Source organism: Onychostoma macrolepis, chromosome 07, assembly GCF_012432095.1.
Source record: "Onychostoma macrolepis isolate SWU-2019 chromosome 07, ASM1243209v1, whole genome shotgun sequence".
Taxonomy (NCBI): Eukaryota; Metazoa; Chordata; class Actinopteri; order Cypriniformes; family Cyprinidae; genus Onychostoma; species Onychostoma macrolepis.
Window position 1 is genome coordinate 39,822,471 of NC_081161.1, and position 25,649 is coordinate 39,848,119.

General features: G+C 35.6%; 1 protein-coding gene across 4 annotated transcripts in view; it reads right to left on the reverse strand.

Moving 5' to 3' along the window:
• The window catches only part of ntrk3b (neurotrophic tyrosine kinase, receptor, type 3b), a 139,543-nt gene extending 114,444 nt beyond the window's left edge, over positions 1-25,099 (reverse strand). For all 4 annotated transcript variants that reach the window (XR_009272039.1, XM_058782029.1, XM_058782028.1 and 1 more), the window contains exons 1-2: positions 24,550-25,099; positions 1,503-1,577 (exon numbers count right to left, since the gene is read on the reverse strand). Coding sequence is in view for 3 of the 4 variants with exons in the window: in XM_058782029.1 (XP_058638012.1) it covers positions 1,503-1,577; positions 24,550-24,797 (323 nt within the window). In the remaining variant the exon portion in view is untranslated. The remainder of the gene's footprint in view (positions 1-1,502; positions 1,578-24,549) is intronic.
• Positions 25,100-25,649: the final 550 nt, after the last annotated feature.

A 25,649-nucleotide genomic window follows, 5' to 3' on the forward strand; every position in this document is an offset into this window, starting at 1 on the left:
ATGAGAAAAATGCAAATGGAAAGCTGGAATAGTCCACTTGGCTTCCTTACTGAAGGATCAAGGGGAGTGGAGGGGGAAACACTGTCTTGAGGATACGATGAAGAGAGGATGGCGTGAGAAAGATGGGAGGGCTTGACAGAGGTGAAGGGAAGCTCATAAGCGGGAGTGATGAAACTCTGTGGGAGGTCTGGATCCACAGCAGATGGTCAAGTCTGTTTCCTCCCACTAGACCTTTTTCATCTATATGCTTATATATATATATATACTTTTAACTGCATGAAATCTTTTAACTATGTTTCACTGATGTTAAAACTGATTATATTTTCTGAAATGAAGAACAGATTAGCAATTTGTTATTTTATTCAATTGCATTAGAAATTACTATCCTCAAAAAAATTACTAGTTTGATATTGGTACCTAATAAACCTACTCTTTTAGGAATTTTTGGAGAAATTAAATTGTTCTCTAAAATGCTTGGTAATGGCAGCATTTAGCACAGTGAATCATTGTTATAAAAATGTCACAATAAGTTAAACATAAGTTCTTAGGAAAGGTGCAAAGAAGATTTTTTTTAACAGGGGTCAGTAAGATACATATTTTTTTTTTTAAGGAAATACATACTTTTATTCAGCAAGAAAGCATTAAATTAATTAAAAATGATAGTAAATAGTTAAGTAAATAATTTTTAATGTTAGAAAAGATTTATATTTCAAATAAATACTTTTCTTTAAACTCTTTGTTTATCAAAGAATCCTGAATTTAAAAAAAATAAAATTCTACATGTTACATACAACCAATAATAATAATAAATGTTTCTTGAGTACTAAATCGGCATGATTTCTGAAGGATAATGTGACAGTGAAAACTGTTGCAATGGTCACAAAATTAAATATATTAAAATAAAAGACAGTTCTAAATTTTAATAATATTTCACAATATTACTGCTTTTGATTGTATTCTTGACTATCATAACAGAAATATCTTACTGAGCCCGAACTTTTGAATAGAAGAGGATATAAAAATCGTAAATATATCTATTATCTTCATATTAAACATAATAAAGCTTTCACAATCATAAAAATTAATATCACCACAATATACAGTAAATGTAGTAACCCACTGCACACTTTGTGATTTTACCATCACTTTTTGCAATTGTTACTTGTCATATTGTATGATATAACCCCAGTGAAACCTCTTGGGTAAATGCCACTGGAGACTGTGTGAAATCAGCTGTCAGACAGTGTGATATAGATCTCAGGACTTTAGTCACGATTGACAGTGTTGAATGTGCGATCAGTCATCTCACATTTTGACATCCTCATTGACAAACGAAACTGAAATTATATCACACAAACAAGAGCAATCCCTTAAGCAAATGTCAGTAATGCTTTACCCTGAGATTAAAGGAAGCGTTCGACAGCCTAAATCATTCAGTGTGCACCAGGCTTTAGTGTAAAACCCATATAATCACCAGTATAGGATCGGTTTTTAATACTCACAGTCTCTGGAGTCCCGTGTACAGTTCCATGTCGACATCCTTAAGAATCTGCAATCCTGTCCAGTTCTCTATGTGTCTGCAAAAGAAAGACAGAAAATATTGAAAACAGCACCATTACCACCAATTTATTCAAGCAGGAGATATGTCTTTTTCCGCTTGATGGCTGGGGCAGGAACCCAATGGAAGGTCCCTGGAGTTTTGAAAAATGTATCATAGTTCAGCGAGTGCTTGTGAAACATTCCTCTCGGAGGCATTGGTGTGTTGGTTAGGCAGATGGCCTAAGGGTGCGATTATGTGCAAACCACACCGTGAAATAATTAGCAAAACAATTTGTTTCTCCCGAGACTGTAAGGTCAAATGCATAGAACATGTGAGAATCACAAAGATAATTATCATGTATACTGTGTAGAACAACCAGAGACATAAGTCAACTTGTATATTGGAGAGCAGGGATCACTGCAGCACCCAGTGAATGTACAGTCCGTAATATAACACACAGTGCATTCATTATAGCCATATCATGTGCAAGCTTCATTTAAACCTCTATCTCATCCCCAAATCATTTTATTTGACTTTATATGACACAGAAGATTATTTTGTTACAAAAAAAAAATCTATTTCAAATAAATTCTGTTCTTTTGTATTTATTATTATTGACATAATATTATTAACATTGATAATAAAAAACTGTTTTCAATCAGCATATTAGACTGATTTCTGAAGGATCATGTGACACTGAAGACTAGAGTAATGATGCTGAAAATTCAGCTTTGCATCACATGAATACATTTCATTTTAGAATACATTAAAGTAGAAAATTGTTATAATAAATGCAGGTTTGAGCATAAGAGGCTTCTTTCAAAAACATTTTACTGACCCAAGGCTTTTGAACAGTAGTGTATATTATAAATACAGTTATTCACACAATTCCTTTACAATTAGATGTTATAAATATAACTTGGTCCTTTGTGTATTTTTAGTTCAATGGTGTATGATTTAATTGAGTAACGACAGAAAAACTTTAAGAAAAATAGTTGGAAGCAAATTTTCAATGCTTTATTTCTGAATAAATCCAAAAATCCAAGTGAAAAGAAAAAGTTCCTCCTTCAGTGACAGTCTGTAGGATTGTTTTTCTCTCCCATTTATTGTCCAGCAGGAAAATTTGCTGACCGATTTCTTGGAAAAGTAATAAAACACCTCTCCTGAGCAAGCCACACAATTTGACGTATCATTCATTTCCATAGCACAAACATTGCAGGATGAGTTATGTGCAAAAGTTTAATACTTATGGTAGAGGTTTGTTCAAACAACTTACCCTAAGTATTAGCAATAATAAATGTGTTTACATGCACAAAATATGCTGATAAACATTCATGAGCACATTATAAAATCCCAGCCATGCGAGGAAAAACATGTGTAGGCTACATGAGATTTTAAAATCCTGGGTTTTTTCTTTGTCAGCCTTAATGTCAAAACATCGATAGATATGAACACTTAAAAATATATATACAGAATTTTTAAAAAGGCATTTGAATGCAAAACAAAATTGTGGTAACAAAGTCAAGGGGTGTCAATTGAGTTCAATCACATTGATGCTAAATCCTTTCTGAATAAATCCAAATATCCAAGTGAAAATCATTTAAATTATGACAATTATCCCTGCTCTCCCCTACCGTGTCACTGAAACACCATTATCAGTGTCAGAATCTGCTTGAAAACACACTTGCATTTAAATTCAGCTATTGCCAGGGCATGCGGCGGCACTGCCTTTATTTCCTATTCCACAGGCTTCTTATCTGCCAGCTAAAACAAACACAATCTGGACAGAAGTGTTCCAAGCAGGAGAAATCACAGATGTGCCACTGACAGAACACAACCACACACAGAAGCAAACATGCTTCTAGATCCACACACACCCTGACAATGCCACCAGCCCTAGAAGCACAGTCCAGCACAGTACATCAGGTAGATTTAATGTTTCTGTTTACGGCAGTGGAGAGAGTGACACTTTACAAATGAGTCGCACTGCAGTTAATGTAATACAGCAGAGGCCTTGCTCCTTTACTGCCCATTGGTTTTACACAGCGTCTTCAGGTCACTAATTTCCCCAAAGAGCTTTGACTGAGGATCGGCTTCAGCCCACCACTGAACCATGCCTAAAACCAGTCGAAGATCAGTGGTTTTGCTTCGGGACCCAGATTTTACATTGGTTATCATGTGGCGATCCAAAATTGTGGTAATTAATGGACAAAGTTTGTGTTTGACATTAATCTAATATATATATATATATATATATATATATCAACCTGATCTCACAGAACTCTGTGTAATGACCACGGACTTAATTAACCCCCGAATCTGTGGTGGCATCACGGAAATTCCGTGATGGGCTCACAGAAGGCATCAGTGGTCCATGCACGGATTCACTGGTTCAACACCAGCGATGCATCGGATCACGTAAAAAGAGTGACTCCGATGCAGTTATATTTTGTATATAAATTTATACTTTCACTGGAGTACCTGACCCCACCCCTACCCTAAACCTACCCAGTTCTGAACAATAATGATGACGATAAATTTCCCAGTATGGCGTCGGCATATTGATGCTAAGGGTTTCCTAAAGTGTTGAACACAGTGGATCCGTGCGTGGAGCACGGCTGATGCCTGTCACTGACTTACATTGGTATCACTTCTGTGAGCCCATCACGGAATTTTCGGCGATTCCGTGATACCACCACAGATTCGGGGGTTAATTAAGTCCGTGGTCATTACACAGAATTATGTGAGATCATGTTGAGATAGATATGTATGTGTATATGTGTGTGTGTGTACACTCTTGGAAATAAAGGTACAAAAGCTGTCACTGGGGCGGTACCTTTTCAAAAGGTACATGTTTGTACTTAAAGGGTCCATTTTGGTACCTTAAAGGTACATATTAGTACTTAAAGTGTACATATTTGAACCTAATAGGTACAAAACTGTACCTTTTGAAAAGGTACCTCCCCAGTGACAGCTTTTGTACCTTTATTTCTGAGAGTGTGTGTGTGTGTGTGTACAGTGTATAGAAATAAATTGTATACTTACACACACACACACACACACACAAGTATACAATTTATTTCTATACACTGTATACACACACACATATTGTTAATGTATTATTAAATATAGCAAATGTAATTTTAATTATAATATATTAATTATTCCCAGTAATGGCAACAGTCCCCAAAAATGGTACCTTTTAGCTAAGTAATTTAATAGGCTAATCGGACATCTCTTGATGGCTGCAAATAAATTTATTTATTTATTTATTTATTTATTTATTTATTTTAGGTCTTTAAAATCGATTAATCGTGATTATCTGTATCCAAAAAATGTTTACATAATATATAAATATGAATATGTATATCACACATACATACATACATACATGCATACATACATGCATGTAAATGTTTCTTAAATATATACGTGTGTGTGTGTGTGTATTTATATATACATATAAACACATATGTAAACACAACCATTATTTTGGATGTGATTAATTGATTTGACAGCCCTAATTTATTTATTTATAAAACTGTTTATCATAAAATGGTTTGCATTTTAAACGCTAGAAATATATGTGGCCTTATGTGAGACGGCACTTCTGAGGTTTGTTAGCATTTGTTACATGGCAGTTAGACTATGCAGGATATTTTTTCTAATCAATAAATTATAAAATATATCAAATTATGTTTGTAATTTTAGCATTATAATAAAATATTAAAATAATCATCCCTTTTAGTTGAGTGATTTACAAATAATATACAAATCAGTTAAGACTCATTAAAGAATAGTTTATCAATCAAAATAATTTATAAAAATACTTTTAACAATTCATTTTTATATAGAATATGTATGCATTTATAAAAAAAAATGAAATTATGAATTATATTAATATTTGCCAGTGATTTTAAATAATATACTAAGCAGTTACACTTAATGTTTTGTTCGTTAATCAGACTGCTTACTGGATGCATAGAAATCTATAACAATACTCTTAATACAATTATGTTTTGTTCAATAATCAGATATCGCTTGTAGGATGCACAAAAATCTATAGTCTGGATGTTGTTGTTGTGATCCAGATGCATTGGAGCAACCCTGTTTATACAGCTGCACATCCTAAACCATGTGAATCATTCAAATATCAGTCAAAGGCTCTGAGCACATTTCATTTCAGCATCTGATGAAAAGCCTCTCTCAAGTTGTGTGCAAGTTCATGGCTGTTTTCTCCATAATCTATTCTCTCGTCTCTCCATTGTTCCCAAAACCCATGCTTGGGCATGATTAATGACTTTGTTTAAATGATCTACGGCACAACTACATAGAGCTTAATGGAAGAACATTTAATAAAACAGACTGTCTCAGGTGTGCTCTTCAGGCATTGATCGACACCTTCCTTTTCATCTCAGAGTCAGGCTTTGAGTAAGGAACCATAAAAAGCCGGAAACCAAGTCTTTCCATTTTCTTGCACTTCCATTCCAAGAATAAAGAACGCTGGAGAGCACAATTATGAATTCAACCAATGAAATGATTTCAAATACTATAATAGCAAGCAACCATATCTGTAGAAAGGTACAATACATTTCTACATGACTGCTAGAGTTGGTAAACATACTGTTTACTCTTCACCGATTCTTCACTGGCGTTCCTTCTACACCCACATAACATCTGAATAAATGTAATTACTCGGAGACAGGTGTACAACATGCCATGCCATTTCTAATGGATCTAGTCGATGAAATTACAGCTGGCCTCCATCTGTTGCTGATTTCAGGTTTCAATCCAGGATTTACATTTCCAGTGTATAAATACAACATGCCTCACCTTTACCGCTAACAAGCTATGAATCATTCGTAGGTGCCTGGATGCTGATTTGCATTTTAAACGCTCGAAATATATGTGGCGGCCTTATGTGAGACAGCACTTCTGAGGTTTGTTAGCATTTGTTACATGGCAGTTAGAGTATGCAGGATTTTTTTCTAAATGAAGAACAGCCGTAATTACAAGCAGTTGCACTTACATTTTCTGAAGAAAATGTGAGTGGTGTTTGTCTGTCCAAGTGCTAGGTTTTTGTAGTGGGTTGCCAGGCCACGCTATGTGCTTCCTAAGGCTCTCAGACTGGTTGTAAATATGTTGCCAGAGTGGTTTGGATACTTACCTACACTGTAAAAAATCCAATTAACAAAATGTTGGAAGGGCAAAAATATTTAAGTTGAACTAATTTTATTGCTTGGGCTTAGTTAAGCAGACATATTATAATAAGTCTGGACGAATATATTAAACAAATATTAAACAAATGGTTATTTTCAAATCCAGTCAACATTCAGAATGCAAAATGTCGACTAAACTAATAAAAACAAATCCAGCCAACACTGGGATCATTCTGCACGTGCACTTTTAAATACTTTTTTCTTTTTTTCTTTTTTTTTGACTTCTGCCTCATTTATAGATGTAATTGTGAAAAGTAATAATATTTGTAAATGTTTGTTTGCTAACATTTTGTTTAGCTTGTTTAGTTTTTTCTTAGTTCATTAAACAATGTTTAAACTGAATTTTGCAGTTGTATTACAGATGTAATTTTTGCCAACTGGAGCTTTAAAGGGATAGTGCACCCAAAAATGAAAATTTGCTGTTAATTTACTGACCTTTAGACCATCCAAGATGTAGGTGACTTTTTTCCTAATTCCTGTATGTTTAGTTTGTATGAAAAATGTTATAAATGGAGATTGTTATTAAATAAAGGCTATTATGTGTTGTAAATTGTGTGTTTTTATAGATTGATAAACACCAGTTAATAATTTTTAATAATTTTAGTTGAATGGACTATAAAACTATTTCAGTAAAGGTTGAGCCAACTAAAAAATAACAATTCAGATAACACTTTGAAGTCAGAAATTGACTGAACGTAAAATTTCTGTGGAACTAGTTACTAAATAATAATTAGTTGAAACCGCTTGGAATTTTTTACAGTGTAGGTGTTTGCTACTGTCTGGCATTCAGGATGGTCAACAAAGCAAAGTTCCTTCCTCAGTTTAATTCTGTATGTGAATTCCCCCCAAATGTATTGTTGTCCAGGAAAAAAAAATAAAAAATTATTTCTAGGAAAAATAGAGCACCTCTCTTGAACAAGCCACATAGTTTGAGGTATCAAAAAGAAGCACATTACAAAATTTACTTTTAAAAAAGTAAAAACAACAGTACAAACCGTTACAAACAAAAGTGCAATGTCAAAACATCAATAAAACTGAACACTTGCAGCGAATGTTAAAAAAGTTCATTTTTACATGCAAAATGAAATTGCGTAAGGACACTTTTTGAGCTTTCATAGAAAAGAGATGCAACAGATGCACAGCAGAGATGTAGAGGGGTCGAACAAAAAGTGGATAACCCTTTATGGTTGTCCTGCTGTGTACTGGTGACAAGATGAACCACCACTTGCATAAACATAAATATAAAAGTATGTCAGATTTATAGCTGAAATGGCAAAGGATATATAAAAGTTTACACCAATTACTTTTCTATATACATCTCTGTGACTGGTGGGATATAAACACCTGTGATGTTCGTAACAGGTGCACAAATGGGCCACAATGCATCAAACTGAAGAAAATGAACAAAGTAAACACTCAAGTGTTCTCTGCATATGGAGATTTCGTTGAACCGGTTCATATGGACAGTTAAATGAACAGCTTCACAAAGATGGCTCACTGAAATGACTTAACTCCTTATATTATGTTGGCTTACTATATAACATAAATGAGGGTGTTTTGTTGCATGTACAGTATCTCACAGAAGTGAGTATACCCCTCAAATTTTTATTATATCTTTTCATGTGACAACACTGAAGAAATTACACTTTGCTATAATGTAAAGTAGTGAGTGTACAGCTTGTATAACAGTGTAAATTTGCTGTCCCCTCCAAAATAACTCAGCACACAGCCATTAATGTCTAAACCACTGGCCACAAAAGTGAGTACACCAGTGAAAATGTCCAAATTAGACCCAAAGTGTCAATATTTTGTGTGGCCACCATTATTTTCCAGCACTGCCTTAATGTATGGAGTTCACCAGAGCTTCACAGGTTGCCACTGGAGTCCTCTTCCACTCCTCCATGACGACATCACAGAGCTGGTGGATGTTAGAGACCTTGCGCTCCTCCACCTTCCGTTTGAGGATGCCCCACAGATGCTCAATAGGGTTTAGGTCTGGAGACATGCTTGGCCAGTCCATCACCTTTACCCTCAGCTTCTTTAGGAAGGCAGTGGTCGTCTTGGAGGTGTGTTTGGGGTCGTTATCATGTTGGAATACTGCCCTGCGGCCCAGTCTCCGAAGGGAGGGGTTCATGCTCTGCTTCAGTATGTCACAGTACATGTTGGCATTCATAGTTCCCTCAATGAACTGTAGCTCCCCAGTGCCGGCAGCACTCAAGCAGCCCCAGACCATGACACTCCCACCACCATGCTTGACTGTAGGCAAGACAGACTTGTCTTTGTACTCCTCACCTGGTTGCCGCCATACACGCTTGACACCATCTGAACCAAATAAGTTTATCTTGGTCTCATCAGACCATGTCCTTAGTCTGCTTGTCTTCAGCAAACTGTTTGCGGGCTTTCTTGTGCATCATCTTTAGAAGAGGCTTCCTTCTGGGACGGCAGCCACGCAGACCAATTTGATGCAGTGTGCGGTGTATGGTCGGACCACTGACAGGCTGACCCCCCCACCCCTTCAACCTCTGCAGCAATGCTGGCAGCACTCATACGTCTATTTCCCAAACACAACCTCTGGACATAACGCTGAGTACGTGCACTCAACTTCTTTGTGTGCACGTACTCAGTGTTTCGCAAACAGTTTGGTCGACCATGGCGCGGCCTGTACTGAGTGGAACCTGTCCTGTTAAACCGCTGTATGGTCTTGGCCACCGTGCTGCAGCTCAGTTTCAGGGTCTTGGCAATCTTCTTATAGCCTACGCCATCTTTATGTAGAGCAACAATTATTTTTTTCAGATCCTCAGAGAGTTCTTTGCCATGAGGTGCCATGTTGAACTTCCAGTGACCAGTATGAGAGAGTGAGAGCAATAACACCAAATTTAACACACCTGCTCCCCATTCACACCTGAGACCTTGTAACACGTTACATGACACCGGGGAGAGAAAATGGCTAATTGGGCCCAATTTGGACATTTTCACTTAGGGGTGTCCTCACTTTTGTGGCCAGCGGTTTAGACATTAATGGCTGTGTGTTGAGTTATTTTGAGGGGACAGCAAATTTACACTGTTATACAAGCTGTATATTCACTACTTTACATCGTAGCAAAGTATAATTTCTTCAGTGTTGTCACATGAAAAGTTATAATAAAATATTTACAAAAATGTGAGGGTATACTGTAGTATATGTATACTGTAGTATACATATACATGTTCAAGTAAATTGAGATGAAATAAAAATATGGCTCTGATTAAATTGTAGCTTTGGTGAGTAGAGTTTAGTTATAAAACATAACTTTAGGACCTAACAAGCCTATAGTTTAAATACTTAAAATTATGATTTGCTTAACAAAATACCCCAACACTGGTTAGGCAGATACATTGTGAGAGACAGTGAGGACTAAATGGGATGCTGCAGCTGAGAATCGAAAACTGGAAATGAGTGAAATGTGTATCGACTGCTTTGCTCACTTTAGACTTCTAAAAGTATTGAAATATTGAGCTTTCTGATCAATTGGTCTGACTTCCTCAGGAAAAGGTGTTCAATAGAGGTAAAATCACGATAAAGTCTCACCTCTAGTACGTACATACACATGGCAATTACATTGTCTCCATAAAGCAGTGACCTTTCAAAACGTGCAAATGTCTCCATATTCACTACACCAATGCCTTTAAACATTCTTGACATCTTCATATCAGAAAAATGTGTTTATGTAATTTATTTAGAACAGATTTTTACACCTGAAAAAATCTGAGCTCTCTTTTTAAAAGACATGGTCAATTTTAAAGAAAACATAAATGAGATCATAAATAAGATCTGGCTGACCCCTGACTTCATGATAAAAGCTCCATCATTAAAGTAATAGTTTACCTGAACATTTCCTGAAAATCTGCTCTTCCCTCAGACCATCCAAGAAATAGATGAGTTTGTTTCTTCATCAGAACAGATTTGGAGAAACTATAATTGACTATTCGCAAAACCCGCCCACCCTTAGTTACTGTTCCTATGACCGACAAACAATGCCGCTCTCACACTACACACGTTCTCACACAGTGAAAAATACATTGCAGAGCAAAGAGGAAACTGACAACATGCCGATACACAAGACAGAGCAGGTTACTTCTGATATGAAACAAGGTCTCGGGACCCTCAGCTTTTAAATTGTGTCATTTTTAAAGAAATTCAAACAATAAATACAGTTTTGTGGCTCTTCAATGTGTCGTGACAGATCACCGTATTGCCTCAGTTCAAACACGTTAACCGATCGTCTTTTCATATGTACTTAAAGCACGAAATGAACATGAATAAACATCAGAAAGTATTTTATTTCAACCGCGGAACACATCATTTTTCAAGTTTAAATCCACCGAAGTTAATCTACTCTTCTATCTGATTTGTGGTTAAGGCTAGAAGGGATATAGCTGCGGCTACTGGACCATATGCATTTACATATTTTCCGAGCCGACAATATAATGTGAAACCTATGAAATTGGTTTTAAAAAGCACATGGCGCCATAGTTTCATCACTTCACAGTGTCGCAGTGACCGTCTATGGAGACTGGCCGTAGCTGTCGGGCAAGATGGCGGATAGCAGCGGTGGCACATAATATACGCTTTCTGATTGGTCAGATCGCCTGTCAATCAAGCTCTTTGCGAACAGTCAATTACTGCTGCTAATCACCTGCTCACCAATGGATCCTCTGCAGTGAATGGGTGCCATCAGAATGAGAGTCCAAACAGCTGATAAAAACATCACAGTAATCCACAAGTAATCCACACGACTCCAGTTAATCAATTAATGTCTATTTGTAAGAAACATCCATAATTAAGGCATTTTAACTTAATCCATCACTTCTAGCCAGAATATGCTTGATCTGTGCATATCTCTCTCCTGATTCAGATATGACAACGTTTTCATGGAGAAAGCAAAACTGTGGATTGAGGACTTGTATTTTAGACTGAAACACTAGTTTAAAGTTGAAGATGTATTAATGATGAATTTATTTTTCACAAACACAAAGCTTTTTACTTTACAAGACATTAATTGACAGACTAGAGTTGTGTGTGGAATTATCTATCAGGCGTTTGGATTCTCATTCTGATGGTACCCATTTACTTTAGATGATCCATTGGTGAGCAAGTGATGTAATGATAATTTCTCAAAATCTGTTCTGATGAAGAAACAAACTCATCTACATCTTGAATGGCTAAGGGTACATACATTTTCAGCAGATTTTAATTTTTGTCTTTACTATTCCTTTAAATAGGTAATTCACCAAAAAAAGAAAATTCTGTTTACTCTTTACTCAACGTTAAAAATACTTTTTCATTTTGTTTTCCATGGAAGAAAAAACAAGGTTATACAGCTTTTGAATGACATAAAGGTGAGTCAAAAACTTTCCTTTTGTAGTGAACTATTCTTATTCCAAAAGACATCTGATTCTGACCAGCAAAAAAAAGCAATTACACATTCTCAAAGGAGATTTCCTCCATATTAAGTATTTCTAAACCAAACTGCTGCTGGCATATTATCGAAGCTAATGCACATAAGACTATACTTTCCCAAACTAACCACGTCTAGGCAGGCATGCATTTAGGCCATGTATCAGTGTGCCTCAGATTAACTGTGTGCAATGCATCGCAGCTTCATGGTCCATGGCCAGAACTGGCAGTCTAAATATAGGCACAACAAAACCCCTTCTGAGCTGTATCTACATTCTGCACATCTCTACCCTCCATCCACTCCTGAGCTTCAGCCAAAATGAAAATGAGCATAATTAGGTCCCATGAGGCAGAGAGCATTAGACAGAGCAGCAATAGCGGCATGGAGGCCAATATCTTTCTGGTGTTTAGGACGCCAATGTCACTTGCCATGCCAAAGGCTGCAGCGAGCACTTGTTTGGAAAACCTGCATGAGATGACTTCCTTAACACAGAATAGCAGGCGATTCTGATTTCCCACACTTATCAGGGAAAAACAGGCCCAAATTTTGCTCTCTGGTGAGGGGAATATATCAAGAAAACACAGCGATGGTCATCGACTCAGCAGCATGAGGAGGCTGAGGAGTTAAAATGAAGATTTTCACATTATATATATATATATATATATATATATATATATATATATATATATATAAAACATCTGCCATTATGTTTTTGGATGTTGTTAGCAGCATATATATATACTGTATAATACATTACCGTTCAAAAGAGACTTAATGTTTACATTGATGGTGAGACTTAAAGGGTTAGTTCGCTTAGTAAGCTTGAATAATTTACATCACAAAAACACGCCTGACAAAATTCATACCTCAGTTTTAATCGGCACTATTTTCTTTCCATTTCTATCAATCCGCTGCTGTCAACGCCAACAGTGCGCACGCTCAGATCAGCTGTTCCATAGTGTTTACACAATCGAATGACAACGACATAAAAGTAGAAAATGAACAATGGTGCGAACTTGTAAATTCCCAGGCTGTGACCACAAGAATGTGCCGGGATCACCGTTCAGATTCCATCGTTTTCCAGTTTCGGATATAGCTACGAGACAGCTTTGGCTGGTTGCCATCGGCTACTCTGCGGGACCTAAAATATCGAGAATCAAGGATTTCCGTGTGTGCAGTGCTCACTTCAGCGAAGACAATTACATCCCCAACCAAGGAGGAAAAAGAAAACAAATTATTTTAAAGAGTTTTGCTGTACCAGTACCACGGGTAAGCTCTATTTACTAACTTTATGATCCAATGTCTAAACTGTACGGTAAACAAGCTGAAAATTACTTTCATCATCATCTGTTCCGTCTGACATTGTGCTAAAATTGGTTTCGTCATCAGAAGTTTCGTAGTCAGACATGTTGTCAGCGAGTCGCGCCATCAACAGCTGATCTGAACGAGCGCACTGTTGACGTTGACAGCAGCGCGGATTGATAGAAATGGAAAGAAAATAGTGCCGATTAAAACTGAGGTATGAATTTTGTCAGGCGTGTTTTTTGTGATGTAAATTATTCAAGCTTTGAAACGCAAATAATTTTTTCACGTAAAAACGCACAGTTTTGAGGCCCCGGAAACTAACCGGGAGTACTATCTTGAAAAACTTCCAGCGGCCAGAACTCTGACCAGGGAGGTGACTAAAGGGTGGGTCAGTGTGTATGCACTATAGTGCTGGTAAGGATTGCATACAACTTCATGTCTTAAATGGGCGAACTAACCCTTTAATGTTTACGTTGATGGTGAGACTTAATGTTTATAAAAATAAGTCTGCTCACCAAGGCTGCCTTTTTTTTTTTTATCAAAAATACAGAAAAATCAGTAATACTGCAAATTTTTATTATATTGTTTTGTATTTAATATTTTAAAATACAATTGATTCCTGTGATGGCAAAGCTGAATTCTATATATGTGACCATGGACCACAAAACCAGTCATAAGGGTAAATTTTTTGAAATTGAGATTCATCATCTGAAAGCTGAATAAATGCAATAACTAATCAAAAATTAAGTTTTGATATATTTATGGTAAGAAATTTACAAAATATCTTCATGGAACATGATCTTTACTTATCCTAATGATTTTTGGCATAAAAGGGAAATCGATCATTTTAACCCATACGATGTATTGTTGGCTATTGCTACAAATATACCTGTGCTACTTAAGACTGATTTTGTGGTACAGGGTCACATATTTTTTTCACATATTCCAGTCTTCAGTGTCACACACATTCTAATGCTGATTCGCTACTCTAGAAGCATTTCTTATTATTATAAATGTTGAAAACATTTGTGCTGCTTAATACTTTTAAGAAAACAATAGTATTCTCAATACATTTAATTCATCCTGCCTGAATTACAGTATTAATTTCTGTTAAAAAAAATCTTACTGACTTCAAACCTTTTGAACGTTAGTGTATCTGTACTGTATACAAGAAGGCTACAGCTTACTTTGAGGCAGAGGAAGGCAAGGTGAGGAAGAGGCTGACAGGACAGGAAGTCACTGGGAAGCATGAGTGTGACACAGGAGACAGTGGCAGTGAGCACAGCAAAGAAGAGACAGAAACAGAGAGGCAGAACCTGTTTCTACTGTCTCTGAACAGACAGGAGAGACTGTCTGCTGTGGTGCCCTCGCTAGGTAACAAGATTACAGTCACAAACTGGGCTAAAAGAATTATTGTTTAGGGGTAAATGAGTTTTATAAATTTTCTTGGCATATTTCGTCTATTATGTTGAGTATTTGTAAGGGGGAGATTAAGACTCTGTGTGTGTGTGTGTGTGTGCTGGGGGGGGGTAATATGTATAATGAGCATTGCCTTATTGCACTGAATTACATTACTAATATTGCTTCATGTTTCACCAGATCCAAACCTCAACACAGGACGCAAAGAATTTCCTAGGGACCCAACAGCCTGGAATTTGTAATGTTCAAATACAAAACTTTAATTGTAAAAATGTGTCCAGCTAATTTAACATAAATGAGTACAAGGATGAGAGAAGATGCTTTTTTTTTTTTTTTAATGTATTCACTTATTATTATTGTTATTATTATTGTTGTTATTGTAGTAATTAGAGTATGGCTTTAAAGCTGACAACTCATATTTTATATAAAACACATAGATTTAACTGTAAATGCTAATTGTAAAAGTGCCTATCTGTTACTAAACATTAGTTCTAAATTTAAAAAAAATTACAACCGAGTGTCAGTATCTGCATTAGTGGTGGAATTTTTAGTGAATCCTTCCGCAGTTTACATTCATAAACCAGTAGGTGGCGACAAGTGACTCTTTGAGCTGTTCAGTAAAGATTAATTCAGAGGCAAATCAAATGAAATTGCATCTGAATAGGTATGTCTTTTGTAAGTATTTTGCGACCATTTAAAAAGTATGTTCTATATTGTATGAATGTGTTTGGACGCAGACCTACAACATTCGTCATGTTGTCATTGTCATGTAATCTACTGCACCACTAGCATCACTTCACTTTACAAATTCTCTCTCATTAGAAATGTCTTTTCAGAGAGCACACAAATCATGTAGAACAATTTCTTAGTACATTTGTGTTTATTAATGTTTATTAATGAAACGTAAATGAAAATGCTGTCTTGGATATTTAAAGTATGATAAATTAATCTGATTAGTCCGATATCACATTATGTTGTGGCCTCATGGGATAATAGTAGGACATCCAGGTACTTTTCACCTACTGTTTTCACAATACTGGGAATTAATTTTTACACACAGATGATTTATGAGTGAATCATTGAATCATTGATGTAAACGACTTATTCAAAACCATCGCTTCTAAACTAACCAAGCGAGTTTCTTTATGAGTGAGTCATTGAATCATTCATTCAAACAATTAGTTCAAAAACAGCTTCGGCTTCATCATTGGTTTATCAGAAATATAAAAAAAAACTGGCATTTAGCGATAACAAACAATATACTCTTAAAAACAAAGGTGCTTCACAATGCCATAGATTAGAAGAACCGTTTTTGTCTAGATGGTTCCATAAAGAACCTTTAACATCTGAAGAACTTTTCTGTTTCACAAAAGGTTCTTTGTTGGCGAAAGAAGGTTCTTCAGACTATAAAAAGCTAAGAAAGAGATGGTTCTTTAAAGAACCGTTGACTGAATGGTTCTTCTATGGCATCGCTGTGAAGAACCTTTTAAGCACCTTTATTTTTAAGCGTGTAGAGACTAATCTACCATTTTAAAATAATTTGGTGTTTCATAATGACCAGAGGTGGACAGAAAGAAGTAAATTTACTTGAGCACTGTACTTAAGTACACTTTTGAGTATCTGTACTTTACTTGAGTATTATTTTTTCTGGAAACTTGCGGCTTTAACTTATCGTACTTAACTTATTGTACTAATATTGTACTTTTTACTCAACTACATTTATATCAAGGTCCCCAAGTCGAAAGTCGTTATATGTAGCAGTTTTTCCTCTGTGCACATTTTCAGATTCACAGAACCCTTTTTTTCTGCGAAAATCTGGCCTGCAATCTGCAAGGACCTTCCAGTGTTGCCAAATCTTACAGTATTTGTAAGCCTGCAGTTTTCTGCCTAGTTTTGAATGGACATTTTGGTGATTTATTTTACGCAAATCTGGCAACCTCGGGACCTTCCCCGCTAAACTAATGTAAACGTCTAAAAGGCATGTTAACTCATTAAAGCCCTTTGGAAAATTAACCATGTTTTTACTATAGTAACCATAACTATGGTATTTGTAGTAAAACTACAGTAACCACAAATTTACCATAGTTGCATTATAGTAACTATAGTTTCATTTTTGTAGTTAAACTATGGCAATACAAATGGTAGGCTAACATATCCATCAAAATGGCTGCTACACTTTACCATAAATATATTGGTAACACTTTACAATAAGGTTCATTAGTTAACTACATTAGTTAACATGAACTAATAATGAACTGCACTTATTCAGCGTTTATTAATCTTTGTTAATGTTAATTTCAACATTTAATAATACATTATTAAAATCTTGTTAACATTAGGTAATGCACTGTGAACTAACAATGAACATCTGTATTTTTATTAACTAACGTTAGCGAAGATTAGTAAATACAGTAACAAATGTATTGCTCATGGTTAGTTCATGTTAGTTAATACATTAACTAATGTTTAACTAATGAACCTTATTGTAAAGTGTTACCAATATATTTAAAAAAAAAACCTTAGGCCTACTGGTAAATTGCTGCTAAAAACTGGTCAGTTTAGTATATAAATCTGAACATTATTTTATTGCAAAAACACTGCACATAAATAGGCTACATATATTTTTTTGCAAACAAATGATCAATAAGTAGGCTAAATGATCATACAGGTCAAATTTTTTAATTAATTTTTTTCTTCAGTTTTTTTGCAACTTTGGAATCTAAACTGGGAATCTATAAGAATTGAAATCAATAAGCAGAATCAGAATCGGAATGGATAAAATTCAAACAATGCCCAACACTAGCCACATGTTGTGAAGTTCACTGATTTCTGAGCATTTTCTGAACACTGACCAGTTGAATGCAAAATTCAAAAAGACGGTTCTTTGGCGCAACCTGCACACCCATGGCCATACTGCGTATGTTCAAGTTTTCTAAAAAGACTAAAGATCTGTTTTTTTTGTTTTTTCAATGTTTGCTTTGTTTGCCTAAAATGAACCGTATCATAGACTTCAATATCTCTTTGAAGAAGAACTTTGTAACTTTTAAACAAGTATTAAAATGAGTTCAATAGTTGTAGGAATGTTAAATAAAAAATAAAGATGATTATCTTCATTCAGTTGTTCCATTTTTATAGGTTTTGTAACATAAAAGCTCTTAATTCCAAAGATAATACAAGCTGATCAGTGTATTGTATGTATACAACAATGCGACAATAAAACAATGCATTTATTTTTTTACTTTTGATACTTAAGCACTTTTAAAAGCATGTACTTCCGTACTTTTACTTAAGTAAAAATCTTTCTTTACAACTTTCACTTGTAGTGGAGTAGTATTTGACCAGTTTCACTCAAGTAATGAAATTGTGTATTTTGTCCGCCTCTGATAATGACTCATTGACAGATTACATGTAAATATTTTAAACTTACCACTGAAGCTTTAAACTTAGCACTGATGCTGCAGTCTTTATTGGATAGGTGTCACCCTTAGATTTTCAGTGGCCACCACATTAAAAAATAAAATACTGCTGTCGATGGCTTGCTTGATTCTATGGTGCAAAACATCAGCAGCAGGGTGTCGGAGCAGGTACGCCTGTCAACAAGCTTTGTAGTACTATATCATGTAGCTCTTTCTTTTGTGCACTCAATATGTCTTGTCTTGAGTTGAGCAATACATGGCACATCCCCTGATGAGCATTCTAGCAGCCCATTGTTGTACGAGAAGCTTTTAAATAAAATACTGGATCACTGTTCTCTTTTGTACTGGCAAGAATCCCAAAGCGCCATACAGCATGCAAATCTGGGAAACTTTCGGCTGTGAAAATAAAGTGTGTTTAAAGCATGTCCCATCTGGGGTCCGGGTACATACATGCTGTTGATCATAATTTGCAGCCCACCGGCTGGGACAGCAAACATAGTGTGTGTTCACGCACAAGTGTACACTAACTTTCTCTAATTCCCCACGCATACAACAAGTGCTAACTAACTACATTCTGGTTCAAATGAAGTAAGGACGGATATGCGTTGTGAGAAATCATGCAGCCCAACTGCGAAATAGTGGTTCGGAAGTGTTGCGTTTCCATTGTGGTCCCTGTGGGACACATAAAAGCAGCTTTCTGTAAGATTTGATCCTTTTCTTTTCATTATGCCTGCTTACACTGATCCTTTTGAGCTGAATCGAGGGAAAACACATACAAAGCTTCTGTAATCAACAGCTAAATGACTTACTTCAAAGGTTTTTTTCCCAAAAATTGGTGCTTTTAACATTAATGGTCCCGTTGTCGACTGTACAATAACAATCATAACACTGTGCCAAGCCTAACGAACCATGTGGCCAACCAGGGAAGTTCTATGATTGGTTGCAAATTAAAATAAAATATAAAACATTTTGAAATCCACCATCAAAAGAGAAAAAAACTGTCAGATTCCATAAAGAGCCACAATGACTTTGTGTGTGTGTATATATATATATATATATATATATATACAGAAAATTACAATATATTCTATATTTTTGAGAATGTTTTTAAATACAAAATTTTTTATGTTTTTTATACAATCACTATTTTTATAAGTTGCTGGTTTTGTAAAGTTACTTACTGAAATTAGTTACTTACAAGGTTCTAATATTTTTAGGATGCTGCCTTAAAGGTTGGCAGTGAACAAGTTTTAAAACACAGTCAGTATGTATACAGACACATAACGGAGACAAGTAATGTAAGTACGGTGCCTGAAACTGGATTATAATAACGGAGACGTTTAATATAAAACCAAAAACAGTGACAGCAGTCTTTTCATGTAATATATGTCAAATCGGATTCTGGGACACTTTCATACATCTATTTCTCACAAATTCCAAGCCCTTGGAGAATCTCACACATGACAAGGACCGTACATACTTTTAATAGGATAGGACATTTTCCATTTAAAATCTTCCTGGCATATTTCAGTTTCAATCTCCATATCTACTCAGCTTCTATTCTTGAAGGAAAGAAGGTATGCATGACAGATTTCATTTCATGATATTATATGAACCTATACGTCTGAGGTTCTGTCAAATGGCAGCTGAAATCTATTCAAGCATGTTATGCAGCAGGTAGGACCGTGATGCATTTTGTAATATACAGTCTTGTGGACCGCATCCAAAACTTCGCAGCCTAGGTCTTTACCCTATTAGCTTAAAATGCAATCATTACTAGCATAGTGTGCACAAATTAGGCTTTCAAAGAGAGAAAATGTTAATTAAATTGGATCTAAAAATAGTTGTGTTGGTAAGGAATTTATGGCATGTAGGATTTTACGTGACCTAGAAAAGGATCAAAGGAATTTTGTTCATGGATTCAAAGTGTTCAATATTTCATGGTGGAATAATGCCGTCTTGAAAGTCGAGTCTTGTGGTGGCAGACGAAGTCTGTGCAGCGTCGAAAAGAGTGTCATTGTGGTGTCGCTCTGTTGTCATACTGCTGCTTTGCCATTATACTGTACTGTATGTAGATTTGTTTTTTACCGCCTTGAGAAACAGACACCAAGGGTAAAAATCACTAATGTGAGATGTGTGCCTCCCATTTTATTTCCTACAGCCACCATATTATTTTTTCATGATGTGATCTTTTTAATGAGATGTTTTGCTCATTTAATTTGAAAATTGTCATGTTTTTTTACTCTCTACCCTCATCTTGCACTGATTTTTGAGACGTGGGACAAAACAGGACATAGAAGGGAAACTATGATGGAAATTATTTAAAACTGTTTCTTTAGAGAAAATTAAATGAAACATTTGTGTTCAGAACAATTCATTTTAGCTTTAATTAATTTTATAGTCCCCCAGCAGTCATTAATTTTATCCCTTAAAACTCATCTTTGATTATCAAATTGACATATTTTAAATGTATGTGCCGTTAAAACGCCTTGAATATTACCGCATTTAGTATAATTTAGCATTGAGTCATGAATATTTAAATTAGTCCCTAACTTGGAATACTGGATCCATTTTCAGTCAGTTAACTGAAATAGTAAACGCAACATAATGGCAAATTTCAATATTGGATTAATTCATCCAAATATGTTTGAACAAGGAACTGATTTCAGAGAAGAAAAGGAAGAGTGAATTATACAGGCGGACACTTAAAGGTATTGTTATCATAAGCCTTTAGCTTAACTATGACAAACAGTATATGTGTTGCTAATGTACACAAACTATGTTCCCGTTCTTTAAAAACTCAACATCCTTAGGTAGAAGCACTTTGCTAAGTAGACGGAATTGTTCACATGTTTGTGACAATAGGAAACAGGGTCTTTGGTGCACTGCAGTTTTAAGGAAAAATGGTATTGACTAATTAATTTGCACATAGTTTGTCTTTAACACCAGATATTAAACAATATTAAAAACTTGATTTTCATTACAGGGAGGGTTTTAAAGTACAAATATTGCCATTTTAATGACAAGTAAAATTATGGCATGTCTTGCCTCAAGAATTGGCACTGGATCAAATAAAATGTTATGTCAGTTTAAACTGGCTCAAATTGAACAGAAGCTCTGGGTCTAGATTCTATCTGCTCTCTATATCCATATCATACAACATAATTATGCATTATGCTGCATTAAGCACTGCAGCTCCTTCAGATGAACTTTAGCTATCGGAAGGCTCTCTAATTATAAAGAATAGTGCTCGTTTTGACCTAAAAACCTCACCATTAACACACAGACAGAGCTTGACATGGGCACATTTCCAATTAAAGAAGCGGCAGGGTAAATCAACTCTTTATTACATTACATTGTGGGATACATTTGCTGATTATAATAAAAAAGCAGACTTTAACGAGCTCTATAAGCTCTGTTCAAAAACAAATCCCCACTGTTTCTATAGAGCGCCAAGGCATTGTCCACTTCTCCTAAACTCTTTCCCATCACCCATTTAGTGAGCGTCTATGTTCAGAGACCAGACTAGGATGGAGAAATGAGCTCAAACCTCACAATCTAGCACAATAATCAGGAAAAATGCTGGCAGTGGATCATATTCATTCATTTTTCATCATTTAATACGAATGGATGGAATAGCTCATATTATTGTACGTGTATTATCACTTTTTAAACAAGGAGCCATGACCATTTTAGTGTTCAAGTGAAAATTGGTACATGCAGTCACATTTCAATGTAATATTAAAGGAAAAAGGAAAATAAAAGCCTGTTTTTAGGACCATTTAAGTTTTTTTTTTTTTTTTTGCATTGTAACATTATGTGCATGGGAATTAAGCACATTTCCCATTATTTTGAGGGGTTTTTGTTGTAATTATCATTATTCTCAGCTGTGATTCTCATTAGATTCTCATTACTGTAATACAGTATATATATATATATATATATATATATATATATATATATATTACCATATTGTTTAAATACTGCATTGATAAATACACATTGATATATAATTTGCATTACAATTATGAGAATTAGATTTCTTTTTTTAAATGTATTTTATTATTATATTTTATTAATTTATTTTTTTATTAAGTTATTTAATAAACTTCTTGATTTTTGGAACATCACCTGTTTTTGACAAGTCTATTGAGATACCCCTGTAAAAGGGTCTGAATTGTCATTAAATCACTATTATTTGATGCATACATTTAGCAAATTGATTTAAATTTTTATTTATATATGAAATACTGAAGAAAACTGCTATCCAGCCTCTGGCTACCTTCTCTTCTTTGGCAGTTTCTCTCTGTACAGTACAGTATGTCGAACATGACTATCGTTTGTCTCCATGATTCATCATGAGCTAATTAAAATACAATCACCTTAGAAACAAACTTCAAAAGCTCGAACAGCTCACCCCGAACCTCGTTTCCAGATCTCGAGCACTTCCTTTGCTCCCACAGGTTATCAATGCGTCTTTTGATTGTTGCCTTGGAAGGTGCTTCATTTATATTCCTCAGTAAAAGAGGGGCCCCCGCAGATGGCTCAGAGTAGCCCGCTTACACTGATCTACAATCAGCTTCCCCAACAAAAATCCCTATTATAGCCACTACAAGAGAGACAAACAAATTTGAGCACAAATTTCCTTTAAAGGACAACTTGGATCCAGCACTGCATGGATATCAGGGGCTGCAGGGAAGAGACAGGGTCAGTGCCATTATTGTTACGCTTCTTCCCAGTAAAGAGCCAAACCCTGATGTTCTTCTTAATTCTCAAATGGCAGTCCTGACCTACTTAACACAAAAACGGCCTCATACAAACTTGATGATGTGCTTGTAGTAAGTCATAATGCTATTGCAAAAGACTTGTGTTCTCTTATGAAATAAAACTTGAATGCATTTCATATGCATGCTTGCTTCAATTGCACTATATATGTAATATTATAATACTAAATACAGACAAAACCTAAACCTAAACCCAGACTAAAATCAAAGATGCACTAGGTAACCTAAATTTAGAGAAGACTGCTTGCTTTGCAATAGATGCATTACAAATGTGAATTATACTAACTAAATCCATTCAGTCTCAGACTAAACTCAAAGTCAGTGATAAAATTAGAAGATTTTGGTTCAAAGACACATTAGGTAACTTACAAATATACACTAAATACATCCAATTAGTCTCAGACCAAACTTAACTGAACTCAAAATTAAAAGATTTTGGTTCAAAAACCTTCAGTGAGGAAGACAAACCAGCTCTTATACAGAATTTCACACGAAGGACAGACACTTTGCCTGAAAAACTGAAACTTTGACGGATCCCCTCCATTTTCTGAGCCAACAACTAAATAAATCATGTGTTCACTAAAAAAAAAAAAAAAGAACTGTCAGAAATGAAATGGACAAACAGACAGATGGAAGCATAGAGTGACAGTAAGAAAAAGAGATAGATCACTCTCATATTTTATATGAATATGTAAGTTTTATAACAGATCAAGTCTGTAAATTTAATCACCCAGTTTGTAGGAGCTGTCCAGAGTGCTGAATGAAAGAAATCTCTGTAACCTGTTGGTGCACAGCTGCTCACTTCAAATCATTCATTACCAGCGTTACATTATCACTGCAATCACTTCTATAATATAAATGTCACGAAAACGGGATTTATGTTTAGACCTGAATATTAATGAGCACCTACAAACAATCCATTTCGAGCAATAAGGGTAGAGTGGACAACAGGCTACTAATTCCAATGTCTACGCTTGCAGTCATTTCAAAATGAGCATTTCCTTAAGGAGGTTTCATTCAAAAACATGAAGGAAAAAAAAAAACAGACTTGGTTGCATTGATTAAATCAATGAGAACGCAAACAGGTTCTTGCACGCTGATCATTAATGAATGCAGAAGCACGACATAAAATTGGCACCAGCAAAACGGCATTAGCATCATCGATATCCTCAATGTTTGATAATATGCTGAAACGCTCTTAAATAAAACGGGGGGGAAATCGTTTTTTGGTGTCTTTACTGAGATTGCAAATCTCTAAATCATCGAATTAGTTTTGAAATGCATATAATACAACATAAAAGTTGATATAACGGTGCACATTTGATATAGAACCCAAGTTTGACTATATGAGGAAGTCGCGGCGAAATATATATTTATATATATCAACATTTTGCGCAGTAGGAGAGGGACGCACAGAAGCCCACTTACATGGACGTGATGTTCCTGAAGAGCTCTTCAATGTCATTATTGTTACTGCCATTGCTCGCCGGATCTTGTAGAGCAAGTAAAGGAAAGAAATTTCCACTGTCGGACTTATTGCAATAGATCTCAATGGGCGAACAGCTGCATGTTAGTGGACAATCGAGCATGGAGCTCCAATAACCCTGGAAGATGCTTGAAAGAAAGAGAAGCCTCCAGGTGAACACTGGAACCGCTGAACAGAACCATACATCCATGACTTTTGGGTCCAAAACGACTCGACGTCTTCCAGGGCTGATGAGGATGGTGGTGATGAAGATCGCTGATGAAGATATGAGTGTTAAAATGTCTAAACGCGTTGGCTACATAAGAGTGCGCGCGCCTGGGAACATCATACGAGGTTGGGCTCGTGATCTGGTCGCCTTATGAAAAGAACAAGTGCAAATGCCACAACTCGCCTCGACTTTCCGTTCCACAGTCCATCATAGAGATGCTCTCAGTGTCCAAGCCGGAGGAAAGTACTGCTGAAAGCGGCGATGCTCCGGATGACGAGTATAAAGTCCCACCTACTGGACAGAATTAAGACTGACACCTGCAAGAGGAGGAGGAGGAATCAGATTCCCGACCAACAAAGGCTTTTATGTAAGACCACTGCGCATAATAATAAAAAAAAGAAGAAGATATTAATAGCTTTAAAACGACTGTCGTTTATTCCAGTTTCATTAGTGATTAGTGATCGACTTCTGTCTTTGACTTTGTGTCATGATTTTAGTTTGCATACTGTACTGAGAATTGATTTAGGGAAAGTAGTAGGGAAAACCGGGGCTAGTTGTCACTAATGTATAATGAAGTTGACATAAGGTGTGCAAGGTTTCCTTATATAGCCTATTTTGGTTTCAGACACCTTCAAAGTAAAATTTAAATACCATCATAATTTTATATAATTCATAAAACTCTGATATATATTCAAACGAGATTCAAACTGCAAATTCAAAACTCATAAATTCACAAATGCACACTGCAAATTCAGGTGTGTTTTTAGACATTACCATTTACATTTTTTGCTGTTTCGTGAATTTTGTTTTCTTACATTTTGCAGAAAAGCCTTT